The sequence below is a fragment of the Carlito syrichta genome, unplaced genomic scaffold (assembly GCF_000164805.1).
Source record: "Carlito syrichta isolate Samal-C Ts95f unplaced genomic scaffold, Tarsius_syrichta-2.0.1 Scaffold311884, whole genome shotgun sequence".
NCBI classification, from domain to species: Eukaryota; Metazoa; Chordata; class Mammalia; order Primates; family Tarsiidae; genus Carlito; species Carlito syrichta.
The window spans coordinates 315,001-328,883 of NW_007255980.1; the positions used below are offsets into that span (position 1 = coordinate 315,001).

The 13,883-nt window shown below is 45.6% G+C and overlaps 1 protein-coding gene across 1 annotated transcript; it reads right to left on the bottom strand.

Moving 5' to 3' along the window:
* Window positions 1-2,721: 2,721 nt before the first annotated feature.
* Window positions 2,722-8,443, bottom strand: TMEM106C (transmembrane protein 106C). The gene is made up of 8 exons (XM_008069257.1): window positions 8,379-8,443; window positions 7,577-7,791; window positions 6,508-6,571; window positions 5,880-6,039; window positions 5,646-5,786; window positions 4,888-4,937; window positions 4,380-4,433; window positions 2,722-3,473 (listed from the first exon to the last, which is right to left on the bottom strand). The coding sequence occupies exons 2-8, from the start codon at window positions 7,761-7,763 to the stop codon at window positions 3,377-3,379; spliced, it is 753 nt and encodes a 250-aa protein (XP_008067448.1). The 5' UTR covers window positions 7,764-7,791; window positions 8,379-8,443; the 3' UTR covers window positions 2,722-3,376.
* Between the last annotated feature and the right edge of the window lie 5,440 nt (window positions 8,444-13,883).

Below are 13,883 nucleotides of genomic sequence, written 5' to 3' on the forward strand. Positions count from 1 at the left end.
ATTACTAACTTCTGTACTCCCTGATGTCCCCAGAAGATAGACAATCCGTCCAGCTAAAATAACCTGTTAGATAAATTTCTGACCACAGCAGGGTTGAGTAAACCAGGACAGATCCGGCTTGCTGATTGTGAGGGCTGGGTTGGGGAACTTTCCCTCCCTTGAGTCTCCTCATCTCTACGAAAGTGTCCGGCATCAAAGGCTTTGAACTAGGAGTGGACTAGGAGTGAGTAGTCTGTGCTCCAGCTAAGACTGACTCTCCAGTCCTCTGGATTCTGAATAAGCCATGGTACATCTGATATCGCTTCCCTTTCTAAACAATTGAAGGAACACAGAATATTAAGAAATGTTGACAAGATAATAATTTTTAAGGCAAAGAATATGGATTATTTTGCCCAGAGAAAATATCTGGGACCCTATTGATTCATGTAGTGCTTTTAACAAAGGCTCTTTTTATTTTAATTGAGTTGGAGTCTCACTCCATCGCTCAGGTTGGAGTGCAGTGGCACGCTCACAGCCACCCCAGCATCAACCAGCTGGGGTCAGGAGATCCTTCCGCCCCAGACTTCCAAGTAGCCAGAATTACAGGCACACACTACTATACCCAGGCTTATTTTTTATTCTTTTTACTTATTGTAGAGATGAGGTCTCACCAAGTTGCCCAGGTTGTTCTCGAATCCCGTGGGCTCAGGCAATCCCCTCACCTCAGTCTCCCAAAATGCTGGGATTACAGGCTTGAGCCACCGTGCCCAGCCAAGTTGATTCTTTTAATACTTTGTTTCACACCTTGGGTTAGGAATCCTAAGAGAATTGACTCAGAGATCTTAGGGGGTCCTACTTTGGGGTAACTAGGGCTACAGAATGGTTGGTGGAGGTAAACTGTGGCCTACATGGGGCCTACAAGGGGGTGAGCATAAAAGGCTTGTGATGGTGTTTTAAACTCTGTGAATTGGACAAAACAGACCAGAAATCACAATCTTTGGCATACAGCAGGTACTCAATAAATACTTTTTTGGAATGAGTAAATTAACAAATGCATGGAGATTTCTGCATGCAGCAACTCTTTAACCAAGTGACCTGACGTAAGTAGTTTGATATCAAGAAAAAGGTCAAAAGCCGGGCTTGGTGGCTCAGCCTGTAATTCCGCACTTTGGGAGGCTGAGTGAGTGAAATGCCTGAGCCCGCGGGTTCAAGACCCGCCTGGGCAACTTGGCGAGACCTCATTTCCACAATAAATAAAAAATTAGCTGGGTGTGGTAGCGTGCACCTATAGCTCCAGCCATTTGGAAGGCTGAGGTGGAAGGATCGCGGGAGCCCAGCAGGTCGAGGCTGCAGTGGCTGGGAGCCGCCACCGCACTCCCGTCTGGGTAACAGAGTGAGACTCTAACCCTCCCCCCCCGCCAAAAAGAAAAAGGTCAGAGTATAGGTCAAGCCAGGAGTTACAGAAAAGACAGCTAGCAAAGCTTTCTCCAAGAAACATTCTGCATATTTTAATTCACTAGAAACACAATGCCAATCATGACACCTAAGTCAACTGATTTTCCTTTTTATTTTGGAGTTGCTGAGAGAATACTCCAGTCATTTGTTCAAGAATTGACAGACACTGTGATAGTATGCAGAGTATCCCAAAGTGAAGTATGGGATGCTAAGAATACAGAGATGAGAATTTTATAATATTATGAGATCAGATTTAGTGGGGTATGTTTAAACAATCCAAGCACTCTCACTTGAATATCATAGCTGGATATTAAGGTAATAGCAAAACAAGAAATGTTACTGAGGCACATGGTCACAAAAATGATTCAAAACTGAAGTACCAATGAGTAACTTTTTCAAAATTTTATGAAAAATGCTACAGAGATTATTTGGAAACCGGGAAAACGAAAGCGCCACTGTAACGTGAACATCTTTCATGTATTCAGGGCATGTTCTGTTTAAGGCAACACTCAGAAATGGTGCTCATTTTCTTCTGCAAGTGGTGATGTTCCACTGTCAATCACATCACAGTAATCACTGTCGAATACATGTCACTACATGGCCTGGTACAACACTGAAACTCGGTTTCCAGCCCTCAGCTTTTTTGGGTTACCCAATCATGGTCAACATCAGTTAAACAGTCATGAAATTTGCCTTAGTTTGAAGATAAAATCATTAAACAAATGTTGAAAATCAAGCTACGGAAATGGGGACAAAAACCAACATGGAATCCCAGCCACCACTTATTGTTGTTGGGGTTTCTTGAAGTCCCAGTGCCATGGGAAGAGCTGAGGACCACTTTGGCCTAGTTCTGAAACCTGACTTCTCAAGCTTCCCATTGAGATTCTCTGCCACCTGAGGCTGTAGCCCACCCTGTGGTGGCTGAGGGTGGCAACAGCTCAAAAAACTTTAAACCTCAAACCAGGTCCTCTTATTCAGGACTAAAGCCAGCAGTGGGGGCGGAGTGAGGGAGTTATTCCTTCTCCCGGAAGTACTCCTTTTCGGGCCTCAGACATCTCTGTCCTGCCTCTTCCAACCTCCAGTGGGCACTGAGTGCTCTTCTGGATGAGCAACAGGGAACCCATCACTGCCCCAAGAGGTAGATGGAGAAAAGTTGGGCTGCTTGCTGTGACAGGACTCATGGGGACAGAAGCACAATCAGGATTCCTTCTCTTTCCCATCCCACCTCAACCCACTCAGCAGCCAGCAACTATGCTGTGGCCCCCCAGAGGCAAACAGAAACACAGATGAAGCAAAAGCAGAGTTTATTTTTCTATCAAATCCCCAATCCATGTTCCAGCCAATGGATGAAGGGTAAATCAAGCCCCACATAGATTCTGGGTCAAAACAAAACAAAACAAAAACCACCAAAAAGCTTTTTTCTTTTTTTTTCATTTTAAAAAAGCTCCCAGCCATTTGGGAACAGATGAAACAAATTCACATACTAATGGATCTGTGCTTTCTTCTTCTAGGTATTCTGACGGTCCCCTCTGCTGCCACTTCTGCACAGATGGGACACCGACAATAGGCTACAGCTGCATTAACAGTCCTATTTCCATGTCACTCCATGGTTAGATAACCTAGAACCATGGTGTGACTCTCATTTATAATGTCTGAAGAACAGCTGAAAATAACTGAATTAAACTCTGCAAACCTTTATTGAATGCCTCCTATTTGCTGGGCACAGGCTAGGCCCTGGGCAGTGACTCTGCTGGTTGTGAGAAACGTAAATGGTACTGCAGAGAGGTTTTTTCCTAAGTGGCAGGAGGATGTTTGCTGGGAGTTAAGAGAACCAATTCCTCCTCTGTTCATACCACCTGGGGATGGTACAGAACTCAGAACTCAGGAACAGATGCTGTGCTCTCTTCTACAGGTGCTGCCGTGGAAGAACCACAAGCAGGTGCTAAACAGCTGTGGAATTTCCTCCACAATCCACATAGTGATGTGTTTCCAAGGAGCTCTGGGTCATGTGGCCAATGTATGAAATCTTCACCGATGTACTAGGGAAAAGAAAAGAAAGAATAATTCATTTTGTTTTGGAGATAAAATAAGCAAGAAAAATTGCCTACATAAGTTCTTGCATGTTCAGGCAACACCACCCAGGGGCCCCAGGCACATATCCTCATGGTTATGCAACCAGAAGGCTGAAAGATCTTTCCACATCCACAGAGATGCTGTGCCAGAAGATGACCTAAATAAGCGCATCTCAACTGGGAATGATTTTGCCCCACAGGAGACTTCTGGCAAAGTCTGAAGACACTTTGGGTTGTTAAAACTGAGGGGGAGGGAGGTGGTGAGTCTTACTGGCATCTAGTGGGTAGAAGCCAAGAACACTGTCAAACATCCTGCACCGCAGAGAACAGCTCCTTACAACAAAGAACCATCTGGCCCAAAATGTTAATAGTGCCAAGGCTGAGAAACCCTACTCTAACCCCTCATATTTCAAACGTCTGCAGTGGGCTTGTCACCTGCAAATTTAATCGACATGGTCAGGAATAACCCTAAAGGTCCATGACGTGTGGTAATCCGTGAGGTGAGAGAGAAAGTCTGGTCAAATGCCTGGTACTTAGACCTCGAGAAAGCCTTTCTGTTCATGACTGGTCTCGATAGGATTCTAAAGGGATCACAACTTGTGTGCTTAAACAAGTTTTCCTTTTCACAGAGAGCATTATATGTTTGACTGCTACTGTGGATCTGGGGATCTTTGAAGGAGATCTGGACGCTGCATCTAGAGAACACCAAGGAATCTACTGTATCTGTGCCTGCAAGGCAGTGGGTGTTCCCTCTTTGGCTAGGTGCCTGCCTCGTGGGTCACACAGGGGTCTCCTGAGCAAAGGTGGTAAGCTCAAGAGGCTGAATCCAGGCTGAAACACAGAGACCATCAGGCTAGGAAAAGAGCAACGTACCGCATGAAGATCACTATGTTGTGTACCAGGATGTCAGGTAACGTGCAGAAGAAGCTACCAAATCGCAAATATGGAAATGGTCAGTTTGGTTAAGAGAAAAGAAAAAGAGCATCAGCAGAAGAGTGCACAGTGACACTGTTCAACCGAGAAGCAGTCAGTTCTGCTTGGGGTGCCTCCCCTCCCCAACAGCCACACTTCTGATCGAGTACCCACAAGCATCATTCTCGTTCTCCCACATCATGATACTTTTTTGTTTTTTCAAACCCATCAGATAATGCTGGAGCTTGGTAATGCTTCAAGTGTCCTAGTGTTCTCTTTTAGGAATTCCAGCAGTTCAGTCACATATCAAATGACATATCCTCCAAATAAATCTCAAGATGGCCAAAGTTAGGGAGCCTACAGGTCAAAGGCTAACACTCAACACAGAACCAGGCCCCAATCAGTTGAGTATGACTTTGAATCTCTTTCACCCAGTAGAGAGCACACATATAGGGAATGTTGTCCTTACTACACATAGGAAAATGGTCTTCCCATCTCGGCCTTCCCAGTAAAATTCACCTGAAAATTAAGATACTGAAGTCAGTTTGTGGCCAGAACAGAATTATTATTAGCAATCCAAGAACCCTGGATCATTTCTCCATTCTAGACAAAATATTTCCCCAAGATTGTCCCTGATAGAGTCTGAGTCTCTAATAAATACGTTCAACCTCTTCTGAGAGGTCAATGGACCTCAGGTTATTGTACCGCCTCTTCTGAATTTGTACGAGTCTATTTCTCTTACACATTCTTTTGTTCCCCACATTCTTTTTTTGAGTCGGAGTCTCACTCTGTCACCCAGGCTGGAGTGCAGTGGCATGCTTACTCATGGCTACCACAACCTCAACCTGCTGGGCTCAGGTGATCCTCCCGCCTCAACTTCCAAGTAGCTGGAACCACCGGCTAATTTTTTGATTTACTGTAGAGATGAGGTCTCACCAAGTTGTCCAGGTTGGTCTCGAACCTGTGGACTCAGGCAATCCTCTCACCTCAGCCTCCCAAAGTGCCAGGATTATAGGCGTGAGCCACCATGCCTGGCACTCCCCACATTCTTAAATGCTAGCTTTTCTCACAACTTTTCATAATTACAGAGCCTGTCAGGTGTTCCTCATCAACCAGTTCCTATAAGTGGCAATGAGGACACGAAAAATGACACACAGTTATGGCATTCCTATGGCCCCTACTCTTCTCTTAGGCCTGTGGAACAAAGTTCCTAGAAGAGAAGCATACCAGTTGCTCACTCCGAGGTGGAATGAGGGAGACGTTAGTTGCCACATATGTGCCAATCACTGTGTTCATGTACTGAAACTGGCTGGACAGGCTGGTCACTGTCACGGGGTAGAAGTTGGAGTTCCTGATCTTCAGAGTGGCCTACATCAGGGCAAATGAGGAAACAAGCATAAGTGTCCAGGGTCCAAGACTGGCAGGTACACACAACCCAGGAAGTGAGACCCTCAGTCTTACCGTCATGGTGAGGATTATAAGGGCGTCCTGTTCATTAAATGTGACTTTCACCACTTTGACCCCGCCATCATCCACAAGGACTGAATGTGGAAACAGGAAGAAAACCACCAAACCAGATGCCAGGAGACAGAGCAGGATGGACAGGAGGACATACTGCTTACTGCAAATGACACAGCACATGACCAATCCGGGCAGTCAGATATCATGTCAGGATTAAATACAAAATTAGGGAAGAATGGGCGAGTGAAAGAGAAGCTCAAAAAGCACAGAATCACAAACCAGTCAAGAAGGAGTGGAGCAGGAGAAGACTTTTTTAAAGTGGTTTGAACACTGTTTGCACTCTGGGAAGAAAAGCTGAAGAGAGGAGCTGTGTGAACAGACGCATTCACACATCTCCCAGAGCACCCCAGTCCCAATTCCTTCCAATCCCATTCCTTCACCAGTCCTCAGAGCATTTCTACTCTCACGTTTCTTGCCCGGATTGTGATGGGGGCAGAGATAAGGCAGAAAAGGAAATCGGGACTTTGTAAGAACAGATGTGATTTTCAAAGAATCAACTGGCATTCATACATAGAGAAAGGGACTAGGGACAGAAGTAGGTATTAGTGGGGAGAGGTAGGTAACTCACGTTCTCTGAGGGCGCAATCTCTGATCACTGTGTGGGATCAAAGCCACCAACTCATTTACTTGCTCTAGACAAGAACCAAACAATTAGACTGTAAATCTTATGTACTTTCCTCCCAATCTCATTTGTGCCTGCCACAGTAAATAGTCTTTTGGAGTGAAATTTTTTTGGTTTTTTTTGATTTATCGTAGAGATGAGGTCTCGCCAAGTTGTCTCAAACCCACGGGCTCAGGCAATCCTCTCACCTCAGCCTCCCAAAGTGCTGGGATTATAGGTGTAAGCCACTGCACCATAAAGCCATGTTATCAAAAATACTAGTGAAATTCACATTTTGGGTCTAATGAACAAGAAACAAGAGGGTGCCACAAATTATAAGACATCTATAAGTGCCGCCAAGGGAGTGACACAGAAGTTGAGAAATCTGGAATCCTGTTCTGACTTTACTAAGACAAAGTTGTTGAAGCTCTCAAGGCCACTGCTTCTTTACCTTTAATACGGAGGCTTTGGAGTGAATGGTTTCTAAGGCTCCTACCAGTTTTAAACTTCTGTGACTCTCCAGTTAAACTGTTAAGACTTTTTGGAGGCCAATTTAGTAACAGATGATCCTGTACCTAATCCAGGCTCCACCCTAAGCATTTGTCTTTCTCTCTATCCCTACCTGATATAGTTCTCAGATCTTGCACTATTAATAATTCACTATCTGCTTCCTTGAAAAGAAGCTTCCGGGATGGTCCCACTACTAAGCTGTGCCTGTCCTTATGAGCGAGAGCAATAAAGAAAAATGCCTGTCAACAAATCCTATAACACAGTTTGCCCTGTGTTATGGGGGGGGGGGGGAGAACAAGAGTGGAAGTGAAGAAAAGAAAAGGCAAAGGAGATCAAGAGAAGTTGTGGAACCTGCCCAAGTCTATCAAATCAACGGAGCTGGCTTCTGTTCAGGGAACTGTCTATGACTATCATGGTATTACTATCTAGAAGAAAAGTCCTCTGGGCACAGACAAGAGAATCCCTGAGGGTACCTTGGGATTCTTGTCAGGGAGTCATCCCTCCTCTGATCATCAAAGATTCTCACCTGTGGGAATACAGCCTGTCCCTTGACAGGTGAGACAGGTGATGCTATCTCTCCCAGTGAACTCCACATATGGGAACTGAGCAATAGCTTCTTCCTGCTCTCGTTCAGCCAGAAACTCCTCCCTGTCATCTTCTTGCTTTTGCTTGCAGGAGAGGGGGCGAGCAGTGGCGGAATGCTGAGACCCCATGGCTGTGATGTGCCACTTGTGTCATGTCCTAGGAAAGGGGCAAATGAGGGCATGTTAGTGTCCACACTGGGTCACGAGAAAAGAAATCGCTTCTTTCTATGAGAACTGGGGAAACACAAAAATGACAAATTGCCACCCTGAGTGTGATCCCAACACCAGCATAATTTTTGTCAAGCCCCTCGTTTTGGAGCAGTGTTCCCCAGTCTCCTCTCACCCCCTACGTGTATACAGCAAGGGGCAAGGGACCCGTTTTCCGCCACCCTGCCCAGTTCTTCACCGCCCTAGGACTCGGGGCAACTTAACTCCCACCCGGTCCCGCCTCTCCCATTCCTCCTCACTATCTGTCAACTCTGTGCTCTCCTCGAGCAAAACCATCCTGGACAAAACAAACAGGTACCAAGTTATAACCCGGCCTTAACGATGCCCAAGCGCCTCCACGCCCCGGCCCGGGAGGCGGGCTCGGGTCACGCCCCCTGGCTAAAAGCGATACTCCGAGCCCACTAGGGTCGCTCAGGTGGGAGTCAACGCCGGCGTCCCGGACCTACAGGACATGAACTCCCCGCAGCTCCTCCCCGGGCCGCTACCCCGGCCATCTGCCAGCGTGAGAGGGCTCACCTGCCTCTTCGGTCCCCGGAGCTGCGTGCGCTCAGTGCGCAAGCGCCGAATGGACAGCCGGCTCCGGGCACGCCGGCGTGCGCTCGCACATGCGCTCTTCGCGACTCGGGGGACCGTAGTCGCTGCAGTACAGCTGTCGCACCCTATCGGCGCCGCTAGAGAGCGGCAGGGCACCGAGGAGGGAGGAAGCGGGCAGCGCCCCGCGCGGCTTGGGCCACGGTGGTCCGCGGAGGCAGGGCGGCGATCCGCTGTTCCCCAGAATCGCTGGGAAAGACTCCACTCAAGTTTCTGCTGCGGAGGAGAGAAGGTGCTGCCGGCTACCAAAGCCATTCTCGACTTTTCTTAGAGCTCAGGGCTGTGTAGACTCTGAGGATGCCAGGATGCGTAACACCCAGGACGTGTCCTCGGTCCCGAGGGGATCCAGAGGCTTCAGCGGACTGTTCCAGTAGTGTAGCTAAAAGTCCTGCTGGAGGGCTCGCAAGCAGGAAGGCTAACCTGAGCTTTGTCAGTGTAGGGGCCGTGGCTGTTGGCCCCCTGAAGTTTCGCTAAAGAGTCACCGGCATGAGGTTAATAGGAGAAAAGGCATACAAGTTTATTTCATGGGTATACATGGGAGCCGTTAGTATGAAGACCCCACTTCCCAGTGAGTTACAGAAACTAAATTGCCATCCCGAGGTTACAGAAAGAATGAGGGCTTGGATTCTGGTAAAAACAGATAATTTGGGAAGAAGAGGAGTGCTATTGAGAGGCAACAGATGATTGCCAGGGAGAATGATTGGATCGGAAAAGAGATTAACTTGCAAATAGTTTTCTTTGGATTTTAAATGATCCTTGGAGACCATTATACACTTTTAAAGGTCTGCTTAAGTTTGCTCACATCTTAGTCTTCATTTCTGCAATGGACGAAGGTATGTGTGTGGGAGGAGATGTTCAGAGACCTTGAGGCTTTCAGTTCAGCATGTCAAAATACCAGGTTTTGGGGTATCTATTTCTGAGCCCCAGCACAAGCCGGGTAGGCACAGGATTCACCTGGGAGTAGATTCATCGTGCTGTAGGGCCTCCTCTTCCCCAGCCCTCCACAAAAAGGTCATGCACATAATCAGAGAACATTTTTTAGTGGGTGAGTTTCTCTGTTCATACTGCCAGGTTGAGTTTAGTGGAAACCAAAACCAAAATTCTAAGCCCCACAACTGACTGAATGGACACCCTCTAGGCCAAGGGAAATCTGAAAACCTAAATTCCAGGCTATGATGGGAAAGGAGTGATACCAGGCATGGTGCGGCACAAAATTTGTGGATTTTTTGGCTTGTTTCTAAACTGAATTTTAGGGCACGCAGCAAAGTTTCAAACAAAGTTAATTAGAGAAAGAGGAGAGAAAAGACAGGGTGACATGCCAGAGCTAGCACGGGCGAAAGAAACCGCCTCTTTGCTCTTTACAATAAATCTGATATACCTTCACAACTATTGAAGGTGGAAGCCTACAGACTGCCACACTAGATATTGACTTCTCTGAGCTCCTGGTGGGAGGGGAGAAAGGGAGTGGTGGTCTTTTTCTCACCACATTGTCTTTTGTGGGAGACCTGTGAGATGTTTCCAATCCACAAGTTCCTTAGCTAAAAGGTGGCCTTGCCCGGGCTTGGTGGCTCAGCCTGTAGCACTTTGGGAGGCCGAGGCGAGTGGATTGCCTGAACCCGTGGGTTCAAGACCAGCTGGGCAACTTGGCAAGACATCATCTCTCATAATAAAAATAAAAATAAAAATAAATTAGCTGGGAGCAGTAGTGCACACCCGTAGTTCTGTCTACTTGGAAGGCTGAGGTGGAAGGAGCCCAGCAGGTCATCACTGGGGTGGTTGTGAGCGTGCCACTGCACTCCAGCCTGGGCTACAAGTGAGACTCAAACTCAAAAAAAAAAAGGTGATCTTATTATCATTTCTACGGCTTTGGCCTGTTAAAGGGTGGTCTTTGAACTTCAGCCCTCAACAGGAAACCTGAAAGTTTCTTAGAAATTTTTATGTTAAACCATGAATTGAAAGATTGGGCTAGGCCTGGTGAGGTGGCTCAGGCCTATAATCCCAGCACTTTGGCCAAGGTGAGAGGATTGTCTGCGTCCACAGGCTCGAGACCAGCCTGGACAACTTGGTGAGACCTCATCTCTACAATAAATAAAAAAAATGAGCCGGGTGTGTTAGCGCACACCTATAGTTCCAGCTACTTGGAAGACTGAGGCAGAAAGATCGCCTGAGCCCAGCAGGTTGAGGCTGCAGTGGCTACTCACAGCTACTGCACTCCAGCCTTGGTGACAGAGTGAAACTTTGACGCAAAAAAAAAAAAAAGAAGAAAGTTTGGGCAACCCTAGTCTTGTATGTGGTGGAGTTTTCTTTTCATTTGCCCATAGGGTAGGGTAGGCTTTTAAAAGTGTCTGAATACTTCCTAAAACCTACCTACTGGAAATGTATCTATCTATGTCTAACCTGTGCTAGCTACCCTGCCTCAAGAGGTTGGACACACCTCATTATATCCCCTTCTTTTTGGAGTTTAGGCCCAACTGACTAGCATTAACATTAAAATAGAGATCATAAGACTGATAAAACACTGTGGTGATGAGATACCAAATTCCAGCCTGTGGTATAGCATCACATGGCAGCAGTGTTGCTGGGTGCAGTGTGGTGTGGTGGTCTGTGAGTTCTTTGACCCACCACAGAAGGAATTCAGAGCAGATCCAGGTATAGTTTTAAGATAGAGGTTTTTTTTTTAAAGACAGAGTTTATGAGAGAAAGAGAGAAGGAAGCATACCTGACAGGCATGGGCATCTTGAAAGAAACACTGAGTGAGCAGTCGCTTTTGACTGAAAAACTTGATATACCTACACAATGATTATTATGTTAAAAAGTGGGCCTAAGTATCTGCTCCTGTGAGATTACCATCTCCTCACCTTTGATGAGTTAAGGAGTGAGCCTTTCCTGAACATGCATTTTGCCTTTAGTAAGAAGCTGGATAGATTTTTACAGTGATTATTATGTTAAACCGTGAACTGAAAGGTGGGCTGATTACCATTTTCTACACCCTTGATGAGCTAAGGAGTGGGCTTGAGCACTTGTCTTCAACAGGGGACTTGATAGACATTTACAGTGAATATTATGTTAATCATGAACTGAAAGGGTGGGCTACACCAGTGAGTCTACATTCCAACCTGTGGGGTGGTCGGGTCTGATGTGCCCATAAGGAAAACTGTTTGAACACTTTCCCTATTTTAAAACTACCTACAAGAAATTTATCTGTCTAACTTGTATTACAATAATCTACTTCAAGCAGGATCTAAAGAAAATAAAAATATTTTACCCCCAAATATGTTTATTTGATATATTTTGGAATAGCTCTGCAGTTATCTCTTGGAGAAATTTGCATCTGTAGACACTCTCCTTCCCTGTAAGGAATCACCTTCCCTAGGTCTCTCAGATCCAGGAGAGGTTTAACCAAGAGTCTGACACCTTTTTAAGACCCCAAAAGAGATATTTACCACCTATTCTTTGAAGCCTGCTTAGAGGCTTCATATATGAAAGGATATAGCATAGAGTCAATATACCCAATGAGCAGCCTTTTTAACATTACTTAGGACTGTCATGTTTCTCTAGCAGTTCAGTTTAATTTACCCTCTAATCCACTAGCCAAGGACAGAACTGGTTTCTCAGAGGTAGCTATTGGTAATTGCTTTACAATCCCCTCCCCAACTTGTTTCATAAATAAGTTAACCTAATCAGCTCTTCATGACCTCCATGACACAGTCAACATGGCAACTGTCATGTGACTAATCCACCCATCTGCCTGTTATGTGACTAACCCATCCATCACCTGACGTCAGTACCTGTGGGTACCTGCCCTCCGTGATGACTTGAAGCAGACCACCACCCAATCACCTTAACCTTTTGAAAATTAACATTTCATTTTCAAAAGTCATCAATATGCCCAAGCACCATATTTTGGGGAATAGTTTTCTGTGCCCCAATAAAGGGAAGATTTTTTTAAAAATCAACTTTAAACATCAGTCACCATTGTTTCATTAAGCACTGACCAGGCCATGTGCTCATTGAGCTATGACCAGGCCGTGTTTTCCTAAGCTTTGCCCCCTCCCTTACCTTGGGAAGGTGAATCTCCTCTCTCTCTCGCTCTCTCTCTCTCTCTCTCTCTCTCTCTCTCTCTCTCTTTAAATAAACCATATTTTCCAATCTAATTTCTGTGTAATACTTTGCATCTTTCACACAGCACTGGATTGTACAACCCCACCCCCGCGGGTCTAACCTAACATTTGGAGGCCCCACTGGGGTATATAGTTTAACCTAACAATATACATAACAAGAGCCTTGGTTTCCACAACTCCCCCTTATCTTAACTCAAGCATTTCTTTCTACTGATTTCAAATTCTTTAGACAGAGCTTAACTCTTTCAACCAACTGCCAATTAAAAAAATCTTTGAGTCCACCTATGACCTGTAAGTCCTCCCCCTTTGAGATGTCCCGCCTTTCTGGCCAAACCAATGTATAGCTTACACATATTGATTTAGGTATCCCTGAAATGTATAAATCAATCTCTAACCCAATCACCTTAGACACATGCTCTCAGGACCTCTTGAGACTATATCTTGGGTCATAATCACTCATATTTGGCTTAAAATAAACCTTTTTAAATATTTTACAGAGTTTGGCTTTTTTTTTAACATTTTCCCAAAGCAGAGGGAAGTGAGAGCAGACATTAAATAGGTGAAGTCACTAAAGATAATGTTGGGGGAGAGGAGACACTCTAAAACTGGATGAGTGAGGGGTCTACTTAGCAATGGAGTGAGGCTGATGACTGACCCTCTAAGTTTTTGCTGTAGGGAATGCCAGTGCACCTGCTGCTGTCTACTCACCTGCCCAACCACAAGCCACAATCAGTCCACTGAGCCTTTAGTAAGTGACAGAGAGCCTCTGCTATCTCTCTCCTGCCTCTGGCCCACATCTTCTCCTTCTTGAAATCTGTTTTTCATCTGTTGGGGCACAGAAAACTATTCCCCAAAATATGGTGCTTGAGCATGTTGAGTACTTTTGAAAATTTAAAGGCCTCAGAAATAAACCTCAGAATCAAGGTCCCTTTAACCTTGTCGTGTTCCTTCACCTTCCCTTCTCCTACCCCTTACTAGGCACAAGGAGGTACTCTCTCTGGAATTTCCTTATTTGGCCAAGAAAGCTTCTTACCAAAAGAAACACAACTGCCTTCTATCCCTTCTCCAAAATATCATTATCTATTGCAGAAAGGAAGACTAAGAATGCAAACACACCTGGATGGACTTTTTCACAAGATGCTACCTGCCTCTCAGGCTCATTCAAATTCCAAAGGGAATTATTTACAAGTTAATTTCTGTCTGCCTGGTTCATTCATTCTCCCTAATAATGATTTACTGTCTCTCAAAAGAATTGTCTGCATTCACCATCTCCTCCCCTCCCTGTGCAAAAGGGTATATAAGCCCCTGT

What these genes read in the sequence shown, in the direction of transcription:
- TMEM106C (XM_008069257.1), bottom strand. Translation starts at nt 7,763, where the DNA reads ATGGGGTCTCAGCATTCCGCCACTGCTCGCCCCCTCTCCTGCAAGCAA. An exon ending in CACCTCGGAGTGAGCAACTG is followed by an intron (nt 4,938 to 5,645) that starts GTATGCTTCTCT and finishes CTTAATTTTCAG; the next exon opens with GTGAATTTTACTGGGAAGGC. An exon ending in AACATAGTGATCTTCATGCG is followed by an intron (nt 3,474 to 4,379) that starts GTACGTTGCTCT and finishes TCTTTTCCCTAG; the next exon opens with TACATCGGTGAAGATTTCAT.